The following is a 26,236-nucleotide window of genomic DNA, read 5'->3' as shown; positions in this document are numbered from 1 at the left end:
GTCACAATCTGCCCTGTAATTTACATTTCTAAGAGGTGCCATTATGGGACTGGAGAATGGGTTCCAAAAGATTAGTTCCAATGTTACAAATTTCTTTTCACGAGATACACACAGGGGAAAAAATAATAATAATAAAGGAATGCAATTCTGCAGACAAACGTTTCAGCTCCATGCCTTCTTCACTAAAGACAATCATTTCAACTAAATGCCAGAAGGCATTTAGCTGTAACATTTGTCAGCAGAACAGGGTTGGCTTTAAGTTTCCCTCCTGATTTACAATTGAGTGTTTTTATTAGATTTACTGTACTGCAACATGTTTTGTTAACCTCTAAGAAATAAGCCAGCCTGTACATTAATCATTCGGATTGATATTCATCCTCATGCACAGGGCCAGCACAAGGTCCTCTGCATTACTTAAGCAACGCAGTGCAGATAGGAGTAGGATGTTTGCGGAATGGCTGCTTATGGGGAAGAAAAATGCTCTTGTGCTTAAGGCGTTGGACTGGACTAAGGAGACTAAGGGTTCAATTTCTGGCTTTGTAATAGACCTTGTCTACATTAGCAGTGATGTGTAGAGTATATATAGCTATACGCCACAGCACTAGATGAACCGCTACGCTGATCTGTTGGCCAAGTACCTCCGCCACAGGTGAGGAATGCAGTTCTCAGCCCGGCGGAGCCGCTCGGCCAGGCTGTGAGCAATGAGCGTGTATTTCAGGGGAAGACGCCGCGCTGTGCAGCACAGCTGTTTAAAGCCTAATTATTTGAGCTTTTCGTACCACTCTTGTGGGTTTCATAGAGTGGGTTCATTAATATCCACTACAGTCATTCCTCAATAATCCCTACTCTCAGTAACAATAGGGAGTGTTGGCAATCACAGCTTTATCATGACTTTTGACAAGTCTCCCATTCATATTTCCCCTCTCCCCCATTTGTCCAAAGCAATGAATTGTAAACATTTACAGTAGATGCACATAGGATTTATTCATATTCAAATAAAGCCATTATCCTGGCCTGGAGTTTTGGTAGTTTTCTACTCTTCCTCTAGAGTATTTCTCTCCGTAGTGCCATCTAATCAGGTTTAGGTTTTAATTAAACAGCTGTCATTTGCTTCCTAGTTCTGTTGCGACCTGATGTTGTATTAAATTTTAATTTAGCCTAGGCTGGATAAGAAGTAGATTCCTTCAGACAACAAAGAAACACTATTAGCAGGTTACAGTTGTAATTAAGAAAAGCTCTGCTGAAGTGCTAATGCATTCAGGTACAGAGAAGGAATTAGAGATAAACACTTATATAATTATTATTCAGAGCAGAGCAGGCAATATGAATATGCAGCTCCCACCTGAGTTAATAGAATTCCATTTTTGTATGCTATCTATCCTTTTTTTAAAAGAGCCTGACTACAGAAGCCAGACTAGGGTATTTACCATTTTACATCTGGGACATTTTAGTCTCCGTGGTTAAGATCCTCAGCTGGTGAAACTTGGCATAGTATCATCAACTTCAGTGGAGTTCTGCCAATTTATGCCAGCTGACCTGTAAATCAGTGTTATTACCCTTCTGTAGATTTCAGGCACTGTCAGTAATAACCACTATAGACATGTTAAATTCAGGAAATGGTTTGTCTCTAACAAGCCCTACTACAGAGATATAAAAGATACCTACTTGAGTCTTGCTGAAATGTTGTTACTTGTCAAAGATCCATTTTAAAAATATAACATATATATCTATATCTTATGGACAGGCAATTAGTTCAGTTCAGACTTCACACTCTTTCTCACAGAGGAAATATATGTTTGGAGTCTGAAAATAGTTAGCTCGGAAAAAGATCTTAAGACAGTCTACTCTAGTTGCATAACACTGGATCTAAGCATTTGAGATATTGATTTTATATCATAACTTTTCCTCCCAGTGAAGTTTATTTTTGTGATGCAGCAACCGCTAATCAGCACGGCGAGTTTCTCAACATGCTGAGAGGAGCACAGGGCAACACTTTATGTCAAGATCAAGCTAAAAGTATTTCAGAACATCCAAAAATAAACAGGCTAGTGATGTGTCAATTCTTAGACCTATTCTCTTGTCCTCAGCTTCCCAGTTCAAATGAAGTGTACAAAAGGAATAGAAATCCTTTTGTAATCTTTGCATTGACCTTCAGCAGTACCAAAGATGATGTCAATGTAGCCGCTAATCGCCAATTGTTTTTTTAAATGAAGTTCATTGGGCCCAATTCTCCTCTTGCTTACACTGGTGTAAAGCAGGAACAACTCCTGGTTACTGGTATAATAACTGGGGCAAAACTGACATACGTGAGATCAGCCAGGCCCATTAAAGCCTGCGAAGTCAATGGGAGTCTTTCCATTAACTTCAATGGGCTTTGGATCAGGCCCTGAGTGGAGAGTTATGTGGTTCATATTCTGCTCCCCACCGGAAAGAGTTCTCAAAAGTAGGATTATTCAGCTGTACTTGTGAATTATGTCCCTTGTGGGACGTATTTTTCTACCTGATCCTTTGAAGAAAAAAGTCCTCTATGGAAGAATAGCTTGGAAAATGGCATTGTGATAAAATGGTCCAGGTGAAATGCAACTTATCACAGGGGCATCACCTCTCCATTATGTATGTGTCATATGATATATTTTATCTATACACACAAGCATATTACTGTGTATGTATATGCGTGTGTATATATGTCTGACTGTATATGATTTGCAGGTTGCTCACCAATGGTTTTGGCATGGATGAAGCAGCCCGAATTTGACCCTATATGTCTTCTGCAATCTAAATTTTTTTCCCCCCCAAGGTGATACATTGTGGTTCTCAGTCTTGCTCGATCTATAGTCCTTGTAAGGACTTGGCGGGGTTTTTGTTTTTTTCACTTCTGCTTCTGTCATCTATTTCTTTTACCCATGCTGTCCCTCCCTACTGGATGACAGCTGGTTATAAATGAGACTGATCAACATAAATGAACATTAAAGAGTCATTTACTGCTCAAAACATCTGGTTTATGCCTTACCTAATGTAGAACAAAGAATGTATATTTATTTCTTGAGGCCTTATTCAGGACAGCACTTAAGCATATGCTTAAATCCCTTTGAAGTAAAAGCTTTGAGTTAAGCACATGCCTTAATACTGCTCCAAATACAAATGGACTCAAGCACGTGCTTACAGGCTTTCTTGGAACCTGATTGATGGCAAAGCACTAGTACACTTTGTTCGTTAGCTAGCTCTGGTGTTTAGTACTTCATTTAATTCAAGCTACTTTTTGTAAAAGTTGCCCACTATTAATATTATATCTTAGTTGCAAGTACTTATTGGTCATCTTCTGAGGTCTGTAGCTTGTGGTGTACTCCCATTGTTTCTTGTTAATTTAGCTAGCTGACAGAAGGAAATGATAGTGAATATACCTCACTGCCTATGCAAGACAGTGTCAGATTTCTCACTTAAATCCAGTTCTGTTTCCACCCAGGCTAATTATGGACTTTAAAGTTGGATTAGTTGGAAAGCTACAGTTGATAAACAAGAAATGATTTTATGGAAGTGATAAACAAAAAGCTAATGGATTTAAATCAATAAAAAAACTCAACCGCAAGGTGCTTCTAGAAACCAGAGACTGAACCCACACAAGCATTGGTCATGCAGTGCAGCATGATGGTCTGGCTCTGGTTGCAAGCGTTTCTTATTTGTAAACCACACCGAGCCTGTTGTGTAAAGTACCTTTGGAGGTTCTACTCCTCCAATCTGCACAGCCACCTACGCAAGCGGGGGACCACAGTAACAGCTCATTTGGGGTAATTAATCATGCTGCATCCACGCCAAGGTGTAGATGAAGGCTGTGTTAATGGAGTCATTAGCGTGCCGGCTCTGTGAATCCATCACAGGAGAAGATAAATATGGCTTGATGGCCAGTAAAATGTCTCCAGGTGGGATTTTGATGGGGAAAGATTTTAAAATTTGCATTTGGCATTCTGTTGTTTTTGGCGCCACATCTCTTTCTAATGTGACATGAAAATGAAGGTTTCACTCAAGCCTCCAAAGAAGGAAACCACTTAACAGGCACATCTTTTAAGGAGAATTTGGGAAGCAATGGGAAGGAGGTGGGAATCCTTTTATCATAACACTTGGTGTCCATATCTACAACCATCGACATAAGTTGGGAGGTAGGGATGGAAAGATTTGTGTAGTTCCATAAAGATTGTGACATATGACCCCGTCTTCTGCAAAGCATTAAGAAGAATGCAGAACAAACCTGATTTATTGCAGCATGCTGGCAATATCTACTGGTGTATTTATAATTTGCTATTTTGTATTAGCACATTACTTTAGCAGTGCACCTAATTTTTTAAATTGCAAGTCAAGGATGAAGGTCAATAAGCATCGTGACTAATTTCCAACAACACCGGAAATGTCTACATTGTGCCGGGTGGTCATGCTTATTTAACGTGCATCCCCTTTTTGTGCATGTGTGTGTATGTGCAGGATACAGAAGTCCTTAACACGGCCATTCTGACAGGGAAGATGGTGTCTGTTCCGGTGAAAGTTGTTGCTGTGCACGAGGATGGTTCCGTGATCGACGTTTCAGAGTCCACTGAATGTAAATCAGCTGATGAAGATGTCATAAAGGTAAGGGGGCTAAACTAAGGTGTGCAAGGTGAAGAGATGGAGCTTCCCCTTTCTGCCCCCCCTCATTGTGCCCCTGAACAGAAGCCAAGCACGATCCCTGTCCTTGTGCTCTCTGTGGCAATTCAGGCCCCCAACTTTGCAGTCATGGAGTCCCCCCAGAAATGATCCAGTGTCAGTGTTCAAAAGGGCATTGGATTTCTGGAGGTTGTGCAGGGATAGCCTGCTCCTTCTGTATTGTGGAACTCAGCGATGCAGGTGCTGTCTATGTGCCTAGCAGAGAGGACGGTGTGAATCCCTGGATTGGACAGTCTGAATGCATGAACACGGAAAGTGCAGGGCCCTCAATGGTGCTAAACCAACCAAAGGGGGGAGAATGGAATCATGGCCCTGCCTCGTTTTTTGCTGGCTAGCAGATCAGTGCTGCTGAGGGGGAAGCACGTGCTTTCTGGTGTTATACTTGGGAAGCATCAAGCCATCATTCAGGGACCCTGGTTGCCATGCAGCCCTTCTGCACCCATTATTACGTAAATAGTAAGAGTTGCTAGGATTGGTATATTGCCAGGTTGCTAATACACTCCTGACCTTTTTGACCTTGTTTTTCCAGTCCAGAGCTTCTCATAAGAAAGACATTGCACTCTACCAAATTCTGAGGTGGCTTTGTGATGTGTATAAGAGTGACAAAATTAGATCAAGAGTGAAATACCGGTACTATTGAAGTCAATGGCAACATTCCAGTTGACTTCAATGGGGCCAAGATTTCACCACAAAGGACTTGAACTGAGTTCTCCAGGGATGAAAGACTACTTGCACTGATACATTAGGCCACCTGGTACACAAGAAAGCAGATTTTTTTTTAAATAAAATCTTCTTTATAGTAAGATCTATGGCTTTTTAAACCACCTTGTCCCACCTACTGTAGCAAAAGCAGACTTTCCTTTCAAATGTAATAGGTTAAATTGGTTCCCTCTACATTAACACCAATCAAAGTAGAGACAAAGCCATTGTAAATATGACCTTTTCAAGTCATTGATTGTATAACTTTGCCACTGTTGTTACCATATAAAACAAAGTCATACAAATTATTATTATTTATTATGTAGACATAAAGGTAGAGAAGCATTTTAACTGGAATTGCGTGTCTATTATGTCTGCTTTTTGTTTGTGGTGCATAAGCATCAGATCTGAGTAGGATTATCTTGCCTTTATCCTTACCTCTATGGAGTTTTCAAAGAGTAGTCTTGGAATGGTAGTTGTTGTTTTTTTGCCTGAGTCGTGTGGACACAGCTGTTACAGAAGATAAGGCTCTACACTTACGTCTTCCGCAAACAGAGATCCCGTGATCCAAGAACTTTAATACTAACTACCTCTGTAGCCTTTGACAAAGAACATTCCTTGTGGTCTTCTTGATAGTAATTGTGTCTTCTCTAAATACATTTCCAGATCTGACAGACCATATTTATATGTTCTCTGTAGATCGCTATTTGAAGCACCAAAGCCTGTGTCTTAGTATTTTAACTCATCAGTGTAACCTTTTTTGTAGATAAGACCATAGAGGTCTTAGTAGATAGCACATAGTTTGTCAGATAATTTTTCATGCTATCTTAGGAAAACAAGAAAATGTATATCATCAGCCTATAATTCATTTTGAAGTATATGTACATGGATTTTCACCAGATCCAAAAATTCACCCTCTCACCTTATTTTAAAAAACATGGAATGAGTTCATTATCAGCCATTGCATCTGGAATGTGGTAAACCAAATACATTCCAATTTATCTCCAAAGACAATAAAGGGGTGTGGGAGTTAAAGAACTTATTTTGTAACTTTACTGGTGAAATTTTAGGGTGTCTATTGTCAAACCAGAGAAGGTGTTTGTAGAGGTGTTACTAGAAAAGGAGGTGTTTTCATCAGTAGCTTGTAAATCTTGATAAAAATCATAAAAAAACCCAAAACATACTTTGGCATGCTGCATTTTATGAAGTGAGCAAATTCTCTTATGCCACGTGTGAAAAAAAGGAATTGTGCTGAAATGTGTATTGAACTCAACATGTGCTTAATTCAAATTCTCTACATAAGGTAATTGATTGAAGAAATACAATGATCTATTGTCAAGCCTGGAAGGATCTGAACCAAATCATACTACATCACCCTCATCATCAAATTCAACACAATATTTTAGCAACAAACAATTTTTCCTGACTGCAGCTTCCTTAATTATGCTATCAGTTGAGGCTTTCACGTTCCCAGACCAATGCTAGCCGGCTTTGTGCACATTTGTTCAGGTTTGCTTGTATTTTTTGTTTCACTCTAACTAGAAACTCCAACCCAACACCTGGCTTGGTGACAAAATCTATAGCCAGGCAACTTTTGCTTGCTTTTGGGTTTTTTGGGGGTAAATACTTAGCTCTCGTTTTCATGAACACAAATCATTTCTGAGTTATCTAACAGAGACCAATTTACAATACAGCTGCAGGGATGATGTGATGGGGAGGGGTTATTTGTTGTGCATTTAAGTAAAATGTTTGTAAACTTTAATGGCCTGGTTCTCATTTCATAGAATCATAGACTTTAAGGTCAGAAGGGACCATTATGATCGTCTCATCTGACCTCCTGCACAACACAGGCCACAGAATCTCACCCACCCACTCCTGTATCAAACCCCTAACCTATGTCTGAGCTATTGAAGTCCTCAAATCATGGTTTAAAGACTTCAAGGTGCAGAGAATCCTCCAGCAAGTGACCCGTGCCCCAGGCCTCTGCCAATCTGCCCTGGAGGAAAATTCCTTCTCGACCCCAAAATATGGCGATCAGCTAAACCCTGAGCATGTGGTCAAGACTCACCAGCCAGACACCCAGGAAAGAATTCTCTGTAGTAACTCAGATCCCACCCCATCTGACATCCCATCACAGGGCATTGCCATATTTACCGCTAATAGTCAAAGATCAATTAATTGCCAAAATTAGGCTATCCCATCATAACATCTGCTCCTTAAACTTATCAAGCTTAGTCTTGAAGCCAGATATGTCTTTTGCCCCCACTGCTCCCCTTGGAAGGCTGTTCCAGAACTTCACTCCTCTGATGGTTAGAAGCCTTTGTCTAATTTCAAGTCTAAACTTCCTGATGGCCAGTTTATATCCATTTGTTCTTGTGTCCATATTGGTACTGAACTTAAATAATTCCTCTCCCTCCCTGGTATTTATCCTTCTGATATATTTATTGAGAGCAATCATATCTCCCCTCAGCCTTCTTTTGGTTAGGCTAAACAAGCCAAGCTCTTTGAGTCTCCTTTCATAAGACAGGTTTTCCATTCCTCGGATCATCCTAGTAGCCCTTCTCTATACCTGTTCCAGTTTGAATTCATCCTTTTTAAACATGGGAGACCAAAACTGCACACAGTAATCCAGATGAGGTCTCACCAGTGCCTTGTATAACGGTACTAACACCTCCTTATCTCTACTGGAAATACCTCGCCTGATGCATCCCAAGACCGCATCCATATCACATTGGCGGCTCATAGTCATCCTGTGATCAACCAATACTCCGAGGTCCTTCTCCTCCTCTGTTATTTCCAACTGATGTGTCCCCAACTTATAACAGAAATTCTTGTTATTAATCCCTAAATGCACGACCTTGCACTTTTCACTATTAAATTTCCTCCTATTACTATTACTCCAGTGACTCCAATGTATCTCCAGGTTTCACCACTCTGGCAGTGTAATTAAATTTGTGACCACTTTCCGATCCATTCACACTGCCAAATGGGTGTAAATAGACCTTCGTGTAAATGAGACACAGTCAGGCCTTAAGTGTTTCTGTTTCCCAGTATAGCCACTGAAATAAAATCACATTTCCTTTTTGCTTTCAACCCATTTCCCTCGAAGTCTTTACCAGAGGAAACATGAATTAATATCTCCACGTGTGACCCAGCTTGATTTTCAAAGGCGCACAGTCCCCATCTATAAATTTCACTATTATTTTTTTGCTGTGTACTATGCTGCTGTTCTTATCTGATTAGTGGCTCTGTTATTTATCACTTCACAATTAATTCAGGTTTCAGAGGGGTAGCCGTATTAGCCCACGAAAGCTTATGTCCAAATAAATTTGGTAGTCTCTAAGGTGCCACAAGGACTCCTTGTTGTTTTCACAGTGAATTGTTGCGCTTGTAATCTCAAGAACTGAGGTGTTTTTGTTTTTTTTCCACTTCAGAAAACCAGATACAGGTCTGTAAGACAGTGCTCATGGACTTACCTTTTGTATTAGTAAAGTTTCTACTAGTTCTAGAATTTTCTGTGGTTAGAGAAGATTGGATTAAGTTAGACATAAAAAGGTCAGGAAAAGGACTTCCTCCCTAATAAAATTAACATCTGCAGCCAGGGCTGGCGCTTCCATTTAGGTGACCTAGGCAGTCGCCTAGGGCACCAGGATTTGGGGGGGATGGCATTTTGCCGCCTTTGGCAGCAATTCGGCGGCGGGGGGTCCTTCCACGCTCCAGGTCTTTGGCGGCAATTCTGCGGCGGGTCCTTCACTCGCTCTGGGACCCGCCACCGAAGTGCCCCAAAGACCGGGAGTGCAGAAGGACCCCCACCACAGAATTGCTGACGACGACCGGGAGCGCGGAAGGACCCCCCCTAGGGCGCCAAAAACCCTGGCGCTGCTCCTGTCTGCAGCCTATAGGGAGGTGTTACATTTCAAAACACTGCCTGTTTAAAATCCAGCTAGTTCAAGCAGCAGCCCTCCATATGGGTACGCTGTCAAAGCTGGGCATGAAGTTGTTCTGGTTCCTGAATTTAAAAGGTCCACTGGAGCCGGCAACTAAAGAAGGCTTGACATGACCTCTAAGAAAAGAGACAAGCTTTCCAGTTGCAGTGGTGAATTTATACACATTGTGAAAGCGAGGCTCCTGCCCTTTGACTACTTTTCTTGTCTTTTTTTCAAAATAGTTCTTCTGCCTGAGAATAAAACCCAAGGGCCTGATCCTAGGCTTATTCAAGTCAATGGGAAACTTTTCTATTGACTTGACTGGGATTTGGATCAGGCCCTAGAACAGTAGATCAAGTCCAGCACCAGTGTACACCCTGTATTATCCCATCTGCGCCCGAGACTGAACAGGGTGTAAATCGGTGCTTAATTTAGTCTGCTGTGTGAAATTTTCTGGCATCAGATTGATAGATTGATAATTGATAGAAGAGACGCTCACCTGGGACTCTGCCTTTTGGCTAGTAAAACAGGTAGACCATTAAATTAATAATTATATAATTAACCAAAGGCAAGAAGTCTGATTCTCATTTATGCTAAGGCCACTTTACCTCACCATAGTCATGTAAAGGCGCCTAAAAGTGAGAGTAATTTAATTTTTTTGGATAATTGCAACAACCTTATAATGTATTTTACCCAAAATTATTTATATGTTCTCTCAGCCTTAACTCCATCTGAATGTGGTTTTTAGCTGGGCATATAGCAGGCTCGAACCCACGATCTGAGTTGGAATTTAGGGCTGGTCCACACTAACCCCCCACTTCGAACTAACATACGCAACTTCAGCTACCGAACTATCTTAGTTCGAACTTACCGCGGGTCCACACGCGGCAGGCAGGCTCCCCCGTCGACTCCGCGTACTCCTTTCGCGGAGCAGGAGTACTGGCGTCGACAGCGAACACTTCCGGGATCGATTTCTCGCGTCTAGACAAGATGCGATAAATCGATCCCAGAAGATCAATTGCTTACTGCCGGACCTGGAGGTAAGTATAGACGTACCCTTAGCACTGACACAGGGGTTAGCTATCTATTTCAGAAAGAACATGTAGCTGCCCCCTTTGATAAGCACCTTTTGTAAAGTCCATATTGATTTCACTTCCAGATGTTTTTCCATGTGCTGTACAGAGTTAAACCCTCTCATAAAAGTTGTCAGCTGGGTTGGATGTAATTTACAAATTTTGTGCTTTTTTACACGATTAATTCCATCCTGTATTGTTCCTTCCTAATTGCAGAGATGTCATAGTCTGTTGGCCAGAACCAAGAGCATTGCATTCTTAACCTTTTATTTCTCTTTAGTAGCTTATGATTTAGTAGATTGTTAATGAGACAATCCTTTTTGCTCATTTCTGTCCTTGCTCTGAATTACAGTGATGTAATTCCACTGAATTCAATTAAACCACTCTGGATTTACATGGATTAAATGAGCATAACCTGGCCACTTACTATTTATGTGTGTTACCAAGTATGTATACATTTACAGCTACCTAGATACCATGTTGACTGGGTGCAGTATAAATACATAGGGCCCAGATCCACAAAGGTACTTAGGTGCCTAAGGCCCTGGGGGGGAGGGATAGCTCAGTGGTTTGAGCATTGGCCTGCTAAACCCAGGGTTGTGAGTTCAATCCTTGAGGGGGCCACTTAGGGATCTGGGGCAAAATCAGTACTTGGTCCTGCTAGTGAAGGCAGGGGGCTGGACTCGATGACCTTTCAAGGTCCCTTCCAGTTCTAGGAGATAGGATATCTCCAAAAGAGCCCATCACATTCACTTAGAAATATGGTCCACACTAACCCCCCACTTCGAACTAAGATACGTGAATAACGTAGCTGAAGTCGAAGTATCTTAGTTCGCATTTACCGCGGGTCCACACGCGGCAAGCAGGCTCCCCTGTTGACTCCACGTACTCCTCTCGCCGAGCTGGAGTACCGGCATTGACGGCGAGCACTTCCGGGATCGATCCGGGATTGATTTATCGCGTCTAGACAAGACGCGATAAATCGAACCCAGAAGATCGATTGCTTACCGCCGGACCCGGAGGTAAGTATAGATGTACCTTAAGTCTTTGAGTTTAGGTGTCTAAATCTCAGTTTTGGCTCCACTGTGATCCACAAAACTCCCGCTGAATCCTGTAGCACCTAAACTCACTAGTGACTATAATTTCTGCCTTTGGACACGCACACGGCTACGTCTCTCTTGAAGCATTCAGTTGCCTAAGTCAAGTGCAGGGCCTGATCTGGTAGGTGTGCTCAGGGAGCTACCTATTGCCCACCTTATGACTGTTAGCCCAGTGGCTGAATACTTGTCCTGGAGGTGGGAAACCCAAGTTCAGTTTCTCCCACCAGAGGGGGAGAAAGAATTTGAACAGGGGTATCCTGACTCTGGAGAATGCTGTAACCACTGAGCTATGCATATTCTCATGTGGGACTCCCTCAGTCTCTCCTGTGGAAGCTGTTCTACAGTGGATAAAGAATGAAAGAGTGATTGTAACAGGGGGACTGGACCCCGGTTCCCCCACCTCCCAAGTGGGGGCCCTAACCCCTGGACATTCTCACTGCCTCTTTCTTTCTCTCTGGCTGAATGTGACAGTGGAACAGTCATTGGGCCAAATTCATCTGTGCTATAATTCCATTGGTTTCAGTAGAGTTAAACCACCGAGGAATATAGCCCAGTTTTTCTTTACTGAATGGACTCTCAACTGCACTTACTAGATTCACCGGGCCTGATTCAGATCTCACACCCGTGTAATGCCACTGATATCAGCACAATTACTCATGATACACCCTGTACTTAGGATCAGGCTCCTTCTGCCTAATCAGAAGCATATATTGAAAACACCGGTGTCATAACATCCTGAGGACTGTGAGAGAATGCATGTCCCTTGTTAGCTTGCCAGGGGAAAGCACTCTAATGCATTATTCCTCATTTTCTGGTAATATGCTGCCTAATTATGATGAAGGTCAAATTCAAACCATTTCTGCCCACTGCTTTAGTACCGCAAACCTTATCTTGAATCCTCCATACTAATGTTATTGTATAATTAATGTATAATTAATGTTAAAACAATAGAAGACCTAATTTCCCCTCCTCTCCCCGCACTACTTTCTGTCTAGCAGTAGCTAACAGGGCTTCATATCTTTATCTGATATTGTAACGAGCAGTAAAGCTGGTGGTTGACATAGATTGAAACATGATGAGGGAGGGGGAGAAACCTCATAGGAGAGCAGGGGGCTCACGCTTACTCCTCCCCTCCCTGCTAGCCTGTCCTTAAGGCCTATGTCAAGATAAGGGATACATCTGGGAATGAGCCTTTCTGGAACAGGAATAAGTGTAAACACCATTTCCGGTTCTGTGTTTGTACAGCACCTAGTACAATGGGGTCCTGGTCCATGACTAACCCTCCTCCCCTCCCTTCCCCCGGTTCGACTGCAGTACAACTAAATTGTAATGTCTGGATGGGCTGGGCTAACCGCCTAGGCTTATGTTTTCAAACCTGGGTCACTACAGTTATGCTCTGGAACATGACTACTGTGATTTTCAGAGGTGGGGAGACCATGGGCGCTTGGGGCATCTGAAAACCCAGGCTCCCAAATTCTGAAAATGTTGGCCCTAGTGCTAAAGGCCTGAGGGGACTATTTAAATACATTCAGCCTCTCTGTTACCTACATGGTAGGTAGTCCTTTCAAGTGTCCAAGCGCAGAATGGCAACCCCGCATTAACGCTGATGAAGGGGTATGCAATCCCCACTCCCCCCTCCCCGTCCCCTCGTTCTACACTCAGAGCCAGGTGGCTGAGGCCCTTTCAGGATAGTAATTTTTCAGTGACATGCCAAGCACATGTATGACAGCTGCCATAGCAGTGATTGAAACGGGGACCTCTGGAGCTAAAAACATGAAGTGCTACCGCTTGAGCTAATGCTCCCTAGCTGGGCCTGTAACAGGGCTTGTCTACACTTCCCGCCAGATTGGTGGGCAGCGATTGATCCAGCGGGGGTCGATTTATAATTGACCGCTGAGTGCTCTGCCATCGACTCCGGTACTCCACCAGAACGAGAAGTGCAAGCGGAGAGCGTTAGCTGTTGACTTACTGCAGTGAAGACACCGCGGTAAGTAGATCTAAGTACATCGACTTCAGCTACGCTATTTAGGTAGCTGAAGTTGCATAACTTAGATCGACCCTGGGTGCTGGTGTAGACAAGCCCACAGACTCATGTTCTCTGTGGATCAGCCACATTAAGGGGGTTTTAATTTTTTTTCAATTGGTTTTTAATTTCTTTGTGACAGAATTAAGAGTCTTTGGCCCAGATCCACAAAGGTAGTCCAGGTTCCAAGCTTCCAATTATTGCAGTGTTTGCAGAGATGTTGTAGCTGTGTTAATCCCAGGATATGAGAGACACAAGCTGGGTGAAGTAATATTGTTTATTGGACCAGCTGCTCTGCTGGTGAAAGAGACAAGCTCTTGAGCTACACAGAGCTACTTCAGGCCCAAAGAAGAGCTCTGTGTAGCTTGAAAGCTTGTCTCTTTCACCAGCCACAGGCACCGACTTTCCAATGTGCCGGGGCGTGCTCGACCCTCAGGCCCTGCCCCCACTCTACCCCTTCCCCCACGGCCCCACCCCCACCTGCCTCTTCCCACCCCTGCCCCGCTTCCACCCTGCCTCTCCCTGAGCTCGCTCCGCCCCCTCTCCTGAGCGCACCTTCCCCTCCCTCCCAGAGCCTCCTGAATGCCGCGAAACAGCTGATCACAGGCAGCAGGCACGGGCAGGGAGGTGGAGGCACCGATCTGCAGGGCCTGCTGGTGGGTGGGAGGCACTGGGGGGTGGGGGGAAGCTGATAGGGGGCTGCCGGTGGGTGCTCTGCACCCATCAGTTTTTCCCTGTGCGTGCTCCAGCCCCGGAGCACCCACAGAGTCAGCGCCTATGTCACCAGCAGAAATCAGTCCAACAAAAGATGTTTATTTCACCCACCTTTTCTCTCTCTATTGATTTCAGCGGAAGTTAGGATCCTAAATAGCTTTGTGGATTTGGGCTCTTGTGCCTGATTCTCCTCCTCCTTGTGCCCATTTACCCCAATATCTCTCCTGTGATTTCACTGATGTACCGCCAGGCAAGAGGCAGAAGAACCAGGGCCAATGTTTTCACTGGGGAAATGTACCAGATTATTCAAACGGGGTTGAAACTTGTTCAGCTGACCTCTGTTTAAACTCACCTGATTACAAGAAGGGTCCCGGATACTCGAGCTTGGTCTGCACTGCCTGGGAACAAGCTTGGAATTAATCTTGAATTTGGGGGGAAATTTTCGCAGAGCGAACAAAGCCTGAGTGTCTCAGTCCAGGTTAGGGAGAGAAGCTGCTGCCTGAAGTTGTTAAGATACAATTCTTTTGCCAGGAGCTCCAAAAATAGAGCTGGCGGCATTCATGATTTGCAGGCTTTGCTGTTGCTTTGTCATTAAAATCTCTGATCAAGGGTGTAACTCACTGTAAATAACATGGACCAGGAATATGAAGGCTAATCTTATCTATCAATCTGTCATTTCTGTAGTGTCTGTCATCAGAGCTTTAGTCAGTGCCCAGTCATTTCCCTCAAGGAAATAGTTCATCCCAGGAGCCCCAACCCTTTCTGGAAGCAATGGAAATACTCAAATGCCAGCTTGGTTGATGGATTTACCTTGGTAGCAATTGGTTTATTACAGCATGCCTTTAGCCAGGTTTTTTTTTAAAGTCAGTTACTTTAGTGCTGTTGAAAGATTCAGGACAGACAGAACAGGAGATGCCAACACTATCTCTTCATGGAAAAGATGGTCATGAGCACCATCTTTTCCTGAAACTGCCTCAGCCAATGGGCGTGAGATGGTTCCATTTAGTGGGTTCAGACCCCAGGTCCAGTCAGCCTTTTTCAGTGCAGGCCAAAAAGGCACTAATTGGTGCCACTGGACCAGTATCACCAAGCCGTAGGATGGAAAATACTTAGTCATAGGGCCAGAGAAAATGAGAGAATGACTCTGTAGCCCAGTGCTTAAGGCACTCCCCTGCGACCTAGGAGACCCAAATTTAAGTCTCTGTTCCAATAAGTATGTAAGGGGACAGATAGCTCAGTGGTTTGAGCATTGGCCTGCTTAAACGGAGGGTTGTGAGTTCAATCCTTGAGGGGGCCATTTGGGGATTGGTCCTGCTTTGAGCAGGGGGTTGGACTAGATGACCTCCTGAAGTCCCTTCTAACCCTGATATTCTATTAAGTATTTTATACCAAGTGGAACCGTTTCAACAAGAGATATTGAGGGAGACCCACCCATTCCCCCAGTGATTCGGGCACTCTCCTGGGAAGAAGAGCCCTGAGTTCAAATCCCTGCTCCACATCAGCCAGAGTGGGGATTTGAGCCTGGGCCCCCTCACATCCTGGGGGAGTGCTCTAACCACTGGACTAAAAGTTGGGCCGGGGCGGGGGAGAAGGCAAGAGCACCACCATTGTTCTGGGTAGGGCACGATCTGCTAGGCAGCTTTGGAAAATGCCCACCAGAATGGCCCCATCAGGTGAGATTGGTAGTGGAATGACAACCTCGAGGATCTAAATTTTGGACATAGGTGCCTAAAGTGGCAGTTAGGCACTCAGTTCCTTTGTAGAGCTAGCCATTAGCCGTGCAGTACCTCAGCTCCCCATCTGTAAAATGGTGATGATGCTACTTCCCTACCTCAGAAGGGTGTTGTGAAGATAAATACATTAAAGCTGTAAGGTAGACCTGACACTTTCATAATCCTATATAGCAAAGATTTATTAGCCTGGCACTTTTTAGGCAGTTTATGGCATAACGTGTGTGTCTTCTGGAAGCTATTTTTCAATGCACAAGGTCTTCAAAGGTAGTTGGAATGTCTTGTCTGAGGGAGGAGCCATTAAGAACACATCGTGATGACGTGCAGTTACACTGCTTTCAAGAGAGATGCTGCTGAGAGGAAGACAAAACTCAGTGGCTTTAGTATTTGGCTGCCATTATAGCAAACAATGTAAAAGGGCATTAATCCTAACCTTGGGAAACGATTGCTTCAATATTTTATGTGAGTCTGAAGCGCAATATTGCTGAGGATAAACACTGAATATTTCATATTAAGAGATGAACTGAGAGAACACTGGCCAAATTAGCCATAACGAGGTTAGCAACAGCAAACTGTTGTGTGCAGAAAATGGTAAACTCTTAAAAGCTTTCACCTCCGATTCTGCAGCAGTTTAATTTTGCTTTATAAACTGTAATGCATGGGCCACTTAAACATTTTAATTAGGGATGTGTGAACCTCCTGGAGTTTGAGGCTTTATACTGCTTCAACTATTGTTCACGCTAGGAAAATGAATTCACCCTCCTGATCCCTGAGTACGTACTTGGGAAGTTCGGCCGAGCCGCCCGCTGTGCAACCACGGCCACACTGCTGTTGTCAGTGCGTTAGCTCGAGCAGAGCTAGCGCCTCAGTCTACCCACACTGGGAAGCACCATCCCAGCTGCAGTGTAGACATACCCATAGGGTTCTCAGCTACAGCCAGGCAACTGTATGGAAGACATGAACAAGTGAATACAGCCCACTGTGGTGGGACCTGGTGGGAAGGAATGATACATACCCCTTTAGCTCCTGCTCCAATTGGGAGGGCTGTAGGGTGGAAGGTGGGAATAATGCTATGCATATGACAGAGCACCCCCTGGGGGGTGAGTAAAGATGATTTGTGCACTTCATTTTGCTACCTAGGTATATAGCAGGATGGAAGAGCCGCCTTCAGCCTTAATAGCCCAATCCTGAAATGTGTTAAGTGCCTGCCAAGGAGCGCTGAGGCTCTGACCTCCTGCTAAAGTCCCTGGGAATTGTGGCAGCTCTCAGAAGGTGCTCAGCATCTTGTAGGATCGGGCCCTTACTTTGTGCTCCCTTGGTTCTGCGGGCCTTAATCAGATTTTGAAAGCTGTATGTTTTTGTAGTTTAATTGATCCACACCTGCATTTTGGTAATGTGTTCCAAGATGCACTCCCTGGAGAGGTATAATTGGACTTGAAGACAGAGATGATGAGGCTGACACGCCACCATCATTTTGAAGTACCTGCAGTAAATTTATTTGACATAAAAAGCACCTGCCATTGACAGATACCAGCAACCTTTCTCCTTCAGGGGGAGAGGCCTCTTTTTTGCATTCCCGTCATGTGGAACTGGGAAACTTGAATAAAACTGATCTTGTTTTCCTCATAGGTAGAGCTGTAGGAGATGAAATGTAAAGGCAACTTGAAAGCCGTGCAGCCTTGTTGTTGGGCACAAGACTTCCTTAGAGAACTGACACCCGACTGTGTTTTGTCCGGCTTTTATTTATTTATTTATTTATTTATTTAATCCAATCAGAAAGAACTTCAGCGATTTATTGGGTTGACACCAGTTGGGCAATTTAAACTAAGCATGAAAAAATAGTGTAACGAACTCTGTGATACAAGAGATGGGAAATGGATCATATTCACTCTGTGTGGCCCTTTCCCTTCTTTCCCTTGCTTCTTGGGGCTAAATCCTGGTGTCCTTATTCAGTAAATCCCCCACTGGCTTCAATGGGAACAACACCTAAGACCACATCTACCCGATCTGGCGGGTAGTGATCAATCTATCGGGGATCGATTTATTGCGTCTTGTCTAGACGCAATAAATCGATCCCCGAATCGACGCCCGTACTCCACCTTGGCAGGAGGAGTAAGCGGAGTCGACGGGGGAGCCGTGGCGGTCGACTTGCTGCCGTGAGGACCGCCAGGTAAGTCGAACTAAGATACTTCGACTTCAGCTACGCGAATAGCATAGCTGAAGTTGTGTATCTTAGATCAATCCCCCCCCCGCCCCCCAGTGTAGGCCAGCCCTAAGGCTTGAATAAAGATGGCAGGATTTGGCATTTTGTTTTCCACCATGGATTCTTAGGGCCTGATTCTCATTTACATTAGCGTCACTTTATCTAGTAGTATAAAAAGGCCTTAAAGACCCACTGTCACTGCCAGAGCGGTGTAAAGTTTCCTTAGTGGTAATGAGAATCCGGCCCTTAGTGCAGGGTCCATGTAGTTCTTTGAGAGACATAAGCATAAAGTAATGGCTTAAAATCCTCATTAAAATATTTACGATCGAGGTCCTTACGTTCAGCAGCAAGTGGCACCTAAATTTTACAACAAAGCCTCTGGATGTTGCAGCTCTCCAGTGTGACAGATTAGAAATTCTCTGGCAGTTCCTGGGAAATTAAAACATGGTAGCTTTCACTGAATTAAATACAAAAACAAATAGCCCTTCTGTTATTGATTTTGATATTGGATTCAGTTTATTTTGCTCTGCCTTTAAATTTTCAATGTGCTACAGAATTTTGTATGGACAACATGATGTGATGTAGAAGTTGCCAGCGTGGAAGATACCATTTTGGCACCTGGGTAGGTGGATGTTGAGGCTTTTAGTTACTGGGAAGGTATGTTTAGTAGTTTGTAATTGTTGGCTAAGCCAGCATGTGTGCTTCTATTAAAATGATTGGCAGTGACACAGTTAACAGTGTTGGCATTTTAAATGACATTGGTAGGTTCCAGAGTCAACATCCTATGTGATGAATGGGTACTGTTCACATTTAAAGCTAGTGCTCTAGACTGTGGCAGTCAACACGATCATTTCACATTTTGTTCAGATTTGGGGCTTTTTATTCAGAACCATATGAGCTAGAAACTTAATTTTGTTTTGAGAAAATGGAGGCTTAGATTCTCCACATCAGTGGGAGCGCTTCATGCAGATTGAGGGCATTCGGTGATGCAACAGTTATAATTAGACTGGAGAAGCCTGTTGTTTAGAATAAGTACTTAATGTGTGGGTGGGTTGGTAGGATGGGTCTGAAGGCAGGCTTGTTACAACAGCGCTAATGCTTGAGGAGTTAAAAGTGATACGCTCAGCTTTAGCCAACAACTCATAACTTGGGAGAAATGATTCAGTTCCTTTTGGTTTCAGGGTAGGCCCCAGCCCTTTTAAGTTCTATTTTCACTTTTCCCACAGTCAATTCATAGTTGATCTCAAAGGTGTGCCGAGATGTTCTGACCAATGAACAATAATTTAAAAGATGATGAGTATTGATCTAATTTAAGGCTCGATCCTGCTAAGCTTTTACTCCCATGAGTAATCCTTGCTCACGCAAGTAGTACCATTTACCCCATAAAGTAAGGACTACTAGTGCAGAAAGCTTTGCAGGATAAGAGCCTCAAACTATGTAAAACTTGTCTTTAAATAGGATACAGCCGATCACTAAATGTTACTCTACTGGTGCGTGCAGTGTTGTTGTATCTGTGTTGGCCCCAAGATATTAGAAAGACAAAATGGGTGAGATAATATCTTTTATTGGTCCAACTGGAGCTCTTCTTCTGCTCATGCTCTGCTGGTGTGTTTCTCTATCGACGTTCAGGTCTGCTCCTGCTAGAGGGTGCTGTATGACTCAAGCTGGGGCAAAGGGTGACATGTCTGTCCTTGCATTATAAGTTGAATTACGCAGTCCTGCTACACACTGGGCCAATGCAAAGAACCTACAGCCATTAATGCAAGTCTAAGGGCTGGTCTACACTGGGGAGGGGGGTCGATCTAAGATACGCAACTTCAGCTACTTGAATGGCGTAGCTGAAGTCAAAGTATCTTAGATCGATTTACCTTGGGTCCTCACGGTGTGGGATTGACGGCTGCGGCTCCCCCGTCGACTCCGCTACCACCGCTCACTCCGGTGGAGTTCCGGAGTCGACGGGGAGCGCGTTCGGGGATAAACATATCACATCTTAACAAGACGCGATATATCGATCCCCGATAAATCGATTGCTACCCGCCGATACAGCGGGTAGTCTGGACAAACCCTTATCAGAAATCTGCAGTAAGCCAAAGAAAAGGGAATTAGTGCCATAAATGGAGAAGTAACGCGCAACAATACAAAGGCCCTTGCAAGTCTCAAACAAGGGTTGTGAAATGAATATACATGTTAACGAAGAGGATCTAGGCACGTATTTGCATTTTACTGCTATATTATTGGCAGAGTGCTGGCAATGAGCTTAGACCCCCCTGCACAGAACATAGTTAGACAGTCTAGCCTTGACGAGATTACAGTTGAAGAAGACAACCACACTGTGGACATTCTGAACGCTAATCCCTTATTTAGTTACTAGTACAAATATCCTATCCAGCACAGCTCAAGCAGTGAGGAAGAGAATGACATTAGCCAGGGAGCACAGAATGCAGATTACCCAGCAGGACTGACAGCAAGCAGAGCGTTCTCTGCACTAAGCTCTGTTGTCAAGTGGGATAAGCTGCTAGCAGGAAATGATCGCTCCTATTCATATGCATTATTTATTTGCTCTTTTCCAATTGGTCCTTTTGAAAATACTGTTTGGATTTAATGTGCACCCCTCCCTAATGGGTCTAACTCCTATGTTTTCACTTGAAAGACTAAATGAAAATCTAAAGACACACAGCGCTTATTTTGATCTCGTACACTCCCCATTACCCACTTCAGGGTGAAGTTAATGTATGTTCTTCCTTATTGTTTTCCTTAATTCACTCCTTTCCATCGAGGCCCAGCAAGTAACAATTTTCCAAGCCAGTTTTTAACAGCATGAACCTACGGTGTTTGCTGTCTGTCATTCTAGGTGACATTTGACGCCCTCAGTCTTTTGGAATATGATGGCATTTTTTTCAGACCCAAACGCTATATGGCCAGCTGATCACACTGCCTGCTGCAAAGAAACGGAATCTATCTACAGCACTACAGATAAATGTAACCTTTGATTTTGTCAAGTCCCCAAACCAGTGCACCCAGGTGATCTCTTAAAATAGTTTCCTTCTGGAAACTGTGCAAAAAGGCATATCAGAAAAACTATTCCGCATTTGGTTATTAAGAGCAGACGGGGCGGCCCGCTGTTCCTTGCCGGTGGAATGTTTGTTTTAGACAAGCCTTTCAAAAGTACACATTGCCACTGGAGAATGCCTCGCTGCACTTTTTATCCCCCCCTCCTGCGAATCAAAGGTTTTAATAAGTGGGAATGGCATGGTACAGCTGTATCACTGAAGAGTTAGTTAAAGAGTCCCTGTTATACACCAGCCACAGTCTTGTAGGTTTCCCCAAGCTACAGAGACCAGCCTCAGAGACTCGCTACAGAATGAGAAAATCCTTCCTGGGGATAAATAAATCATTCCCATGTTTGGACTAATACTTCATTTTACACGTTACAGAGAGCAGGCATACTGCTGGTAAGAGACTAAGGAAAGATTACAGGCGCAGAGTCTCTCAGCCAAGCACAATGGCCCTGGTTCATCCCTGCTCTGGTGCTTGAAGCAGGCAAGGGGAGGTGGCGGCTTGCGCCTACTGTATTCTGGGGCTGCTGGGCTGGTTTCTCCCTGGAGAAAGTTATAGGATGCTCAAAGTTGCACATCGACTACAGTGGCCTCTCGTACCTCTGGCGCATCCCATACGCCACCCTGTGTGAAGGCCTCCTTCTGGGGGGGACCAGAGATGGCTGGGTGTTGTCTCTTTTGCTCTTTATACAATAAAACACCACTATGCAGAAACTATGCAGTAGGGTCCCAAATCACCATGTTCACTAAGCATACACAAACACGCATGGCCTAGCTACATACGCACTGCTACTGTGACTGGTTTCTGGTGGCTTCTAAAACATCAAACACAGTGTTAGCGCCACTAGAGGGCTCAAACTCTTTGAAGGGATACTACTCTATTCTTATACATTATACTCTGCCACCTCTACAGAGGCCCTCGTGCGAGTATTCCCTGGGGGCTATCTGCAGATGTAGCGGAACATCTTTGTGTCCGCGTAACGAGCACAAAGGGGGTCACATTAATCTAGCCCACTGTCTCCAGGAGCACAAGGGAGTGGGAATATGAGCACCTGTCACTGTTCAACAGGGTGTCCACACCTTCATCCCACCTGGGGCTAGTTCCGCTGGTCGATAAAGGTGTGAGACCATGGCCCTGCCCTCTCTGAGGAGTCCAGCAGCAGGGCTAGCATCATGTAGCTAGGGGCTAGGGGAGAGCAAGCGCTGTGACTGTGCCCATCCTGCTCTCCGTCCACGCAGGAGGTTGGACCAATCTAGCCCTAAAAGTTTAGACAAGATCGAGATAAGAATGGCCAGGCTAATCACCAGAACATTATTCCTTCACATTGTTTTGTAATAAATCAAAAGCTGAATCTGTATAAATGTTTCCCAGCATCCTTAGTGGATACCCTGTAATGATAAATATTTGGGTTACAGCCTTTTTTTAAATTGTTGTTGTTGAGTACCGTTGTGTAAAGTCTAATAGACAGCCATTTGCTAAGTCCTTCTGTTCTTCTGAAAACTGAACAGTGGGGCTTATTTAATCGCCTTATGTTATTATTGATATTCTCGTGTAGTGTAAATAATTTTACTGAGGAAAAATGTATTATTGCCAGCTTTGAGCTCCTGAATTCTTGCAATAGACAGCCTCCAGTCTCGGACTGTTTGAATTGTACAAGGAGGATCTTGCAAAGGAATATGAATCCTTTCTGACACTTTCACTGAAGTCGTGTGTGTGTTTGGGGATGGGCTGGGAAGGGGTTGAATAATTCTGGTCACGCATGTTTACGAAAGATGAATTAAACCTGGAACAGGTGCAGAGAAGAGCTACTGGGATGACCAGGGGAATGGAGAGCCTATCTTACAAGAGAAGATTAAAAGAGCATGACTTGTTTGGTCTAGCAATAAGAAGGCTGGGCGAGGATAAACTTTATAAATATAGCCGGGGGGCCAAATTCCAAGAACTATTTGAGCTAAATGACAATGTTGACACAAGAATGAATGGTTATAAACTGGTATTGCATACATTTAGGTCGGAAATTAGAAGACAGTTTCTAATCACCAGAGGTGTGAGATTCTGGAACAGCCTTCCAGTGGGAGTAATGGGGGCAAACAACCTAACTAGTTTTAAGATGGAGCATGATACATTTATGAATGGGATTATATGACATGGCTGACTGCGCTAGCAAGAGCCTGGAGTTGATGACTCAAGAGGTCTCTTCTCCTCCGATGTCCTGCAATGATCCTGAAGAATTTGTGGAGCACTTTTAAGGTTCTTTTCCCCAACTGCCTTAAGAATGATTTCTCTGTCAATCAGTGCTGAGTTCAGAAAGTGCTTCAATGATCTCAGGGAACAGCTTGAGACACCTAAAAATAGATACGGTAGTAAGTGTCTCAGGAGGGGAAGAGTAGGTTCAAGGTAACAAATGCTAAGGAAGTATGTATGGGAAAGAAATGTCACCAGAAATATGCAGTATGTAGAAGGTGAGGCATGAGGCCCAAAGCTTCCTCTCTGCGTAAAGCCTAATTAAACAGGTTTTGCACAGGTGTATTTGCAGAGAGCAGTATCTTCCCCTGCTTCTTAGCTGATACTGCTGTAGCCTCCACATCACTGGATGCCAAATGGAAAGAAAAGGATGGCCAGAGCAACGGCATATTGCAGATCAACTTACCCTGCTCCTGCAACTCATGAGCCCCTGATCTCTTTCCTTTTCAGCTGTGGCTAGAGCTCCTGCAGACCCTGGTTCTATGTCTTTCCGGCTGTATCTATGCCACAGAGGGTAGGAGCTAAGCCTCACCGTATAACAAAACTGTGGAAACATTTCCAAGAATTCAAGTGTAAACGCTGTAGTGGAACCAAAAGTTTTAACTGGAAAAACGAATATGGTGGTGTTGTTTTAATTCTATTTTGAATAAAATTTCAGTGGGATAATTCCCCTCAGGCCCCAGAGCATGGCTAGAAGTGAAGTGTATTAAAGAGAGACCCGGCAGAATAGTTCTACACAAGCAAGCGTCCAACTGTGAAAGGAGGTGTTCCTTCATGTTGAATCAATACGCTGCACTCGTGCCCTGCATCGAACATGAGTTCATTGAAAAATTGGTGACCTATAGCAATCTATAGTGCTGCAGAGGCTAAGTCATGTTAGACAACAACAAAAAGGAGCAAAATGTAGAAAAGCAAACATCTTACAACCATGAAAAAAGGTGCTCTTTCGAGTTAAATCAATAGGACTACATCTATGGCCTGCATAAAACATGAGTCTTTAATAGAGTTATTTCAGTAAACAGCGTCTAATGGCTGTAGTAGCCACAGCTGACTTCAGAGATACCTACCGCAGGAACATGGCTTGTTATTAAAAGGTGAGAACTGAGTAAATTTAGACAATGCACAAACAAAAATCAATGCCTTTAAAAACATGAGCTCTCCCTCCTTGTGAAGGTTTGGTGTGTACGCATTTAAGCTCCATGTTACGGTAGTAAGAGCCACCATTCACCCTTTGTCACTTGTATTAACACTTGTAGCACATAGAAAATAAAATTCATGGTGAGTGTAAGACTCAGGGGAATACGCTGTTTGGATGTGAGTATTGTGGCAAAAGGAAGGTTTTCGGTTTTGTTAATGACAACAACACTTTCTAGGGTATGTTAGATCTACAGTATGTTCCAAGGTAGAGATGCTTGACCTGGTGTCACGAGCTATGGAAAGGTGAGTAGTGGGGTGCAAAGAGGTGTCAAGGGGTGCTAAATGGGAAGGACATCCCCCAACAAGGTAGGAGGAGGTTTGGGTGAGGGGGTGCCAGTATTGAAAAGATTGAGAGCCACTGTCCTAAGGAAGAATGGTTGGCTATTATTGCCGAAAGTAATAAATGAAGGCCCCAAACTAGCAAGCAGCTATGCAACCGCGAATCCTTGCACTCATATGTCATCATTGGCAGGACTGGGGCCTCGAAGAAGTTATGGAGTGTTTCCACTACAGCTGGTAGGAAAATTTCATGCAGTTCAAAAATTTTATGAAAAAGAGGGCAGGGGGTGGGATTGTGAACGTTTTCATTTTTTAACTACCTCCTAATTCCAACCAGAAATAAAAGGGGGATAAAGAGACTACCACCTCCCTGAAAATGGAAGCAGCTCATATGTTAAAAATCTTAATCAAGAGAGGAGGAATAATTGGCAATTACTAAGGGTCTAAGTCTAAAGAAAGCGATGATGGTAATATTTTTAAATAATATTGAAATAGAAGTGGTAACCTAAAAATAATATAGCAATATCTCCAACTCCTGAGAGAAGGGATGGAATCAGAATTCACAGATTATTCACTGAGATGAGAATATTGAGCGGTGCTGGTAGAACCTTGTATACCATCCAGCGGGGAAAGCTCTTATATTCCTAAGCACACAGGAATTGTGATGGAAGAAGGAGTCTTCTTGCCCATACTACTCTGGGGCAGTGCAGCTGCTTCATTGCCTCAGGGCTCCTGTAGCCAACTCCAAGTGCTGTATTCCAACTACCTTGGAGAGAGATTTGATTGGTAGATCTTCATGTTCCAAGATGCCCTGGCCCTGTGCTTTCTAGACAGCAAATGGAGATGGACCCAAGGCACAAATTATTTTAATTTGAACGTTCCCTAAGCTGGGTACATTCTGGTTTGGGCCCATCTCTTGCAGAAATCAAATCACTTCTAAAAGTTATCTTGAGAAATACAAGGGGAGTTTAGACATTTGGAACAAATGCAAACAAGGCCTAAGGAATTTTTGTGGGAGAGGAGAGGACTGGACCAGTTTAGAGTGAGTAGTTGAGGCAACGCAGAACAAACTTTTATCTTTTCACACAATATGGAAATGTAGTGTGAAAATTCTGCTCCTGGAATGTTTAACTCCTGGGCATTGTTAACATGGTGCAGCAAAACTTAGGGTGAAAATTGGACCTACCAGGGACAACTCAATTCCCTATTTGGAGCTAGGCTTGTATTTTCAAAAGAGCATACAACAACCAGTCTTTTTAAAGGTATTTATGCATTGCTCCACCTACTGGCAGAAATGTA

The 26,236-nt window shown here is 43.7% G+C and overlaps 1 protein-coding gene across 3 annotated transcripts in view; it reads left to right on the top strand.

The window, feature by feature from the left end:
- LOC101934903 (transmembrane protein 132B) overlaps window positions 1-26,236 on the top strand; it is a 378,493-nt gene that overhangs the window by 298,240 nt on the left and 54,017 nt on the right. For all 3 annotated transcript variants that reach the window (XM_065568664.1, XM_005299571.5, XM_008163485.4), the window contains one exon: window positions 4,474-4,617. In XM_065568664.1, coding sequence (XP_065424736.1) covers window positions 4,474-4,617 — 144 coding nt within the window. The remainder of the gene's footprint in view (window positions 1-4,473; window positions 4,618-26,236) is intronic.

The sequence above is a fragment of the Chrysemys picta genome, chromosome 15 (assembly GCF_011386835.1).
Source record: "Chrysemys picta bellii isolate R12L10 chromosome 15, ASM1138683v2, whole genome shotgun sequence".
Classification (NCBI taxonomy): domain Eukaryota; kingdom Metazoa; phylum Chordata; order Testudines; family Emydidae; genus Chrysemys; species Chrysemys picta.
This window is presented reverse-complemented; position numbering and strand designations above follow the sequence as displayed.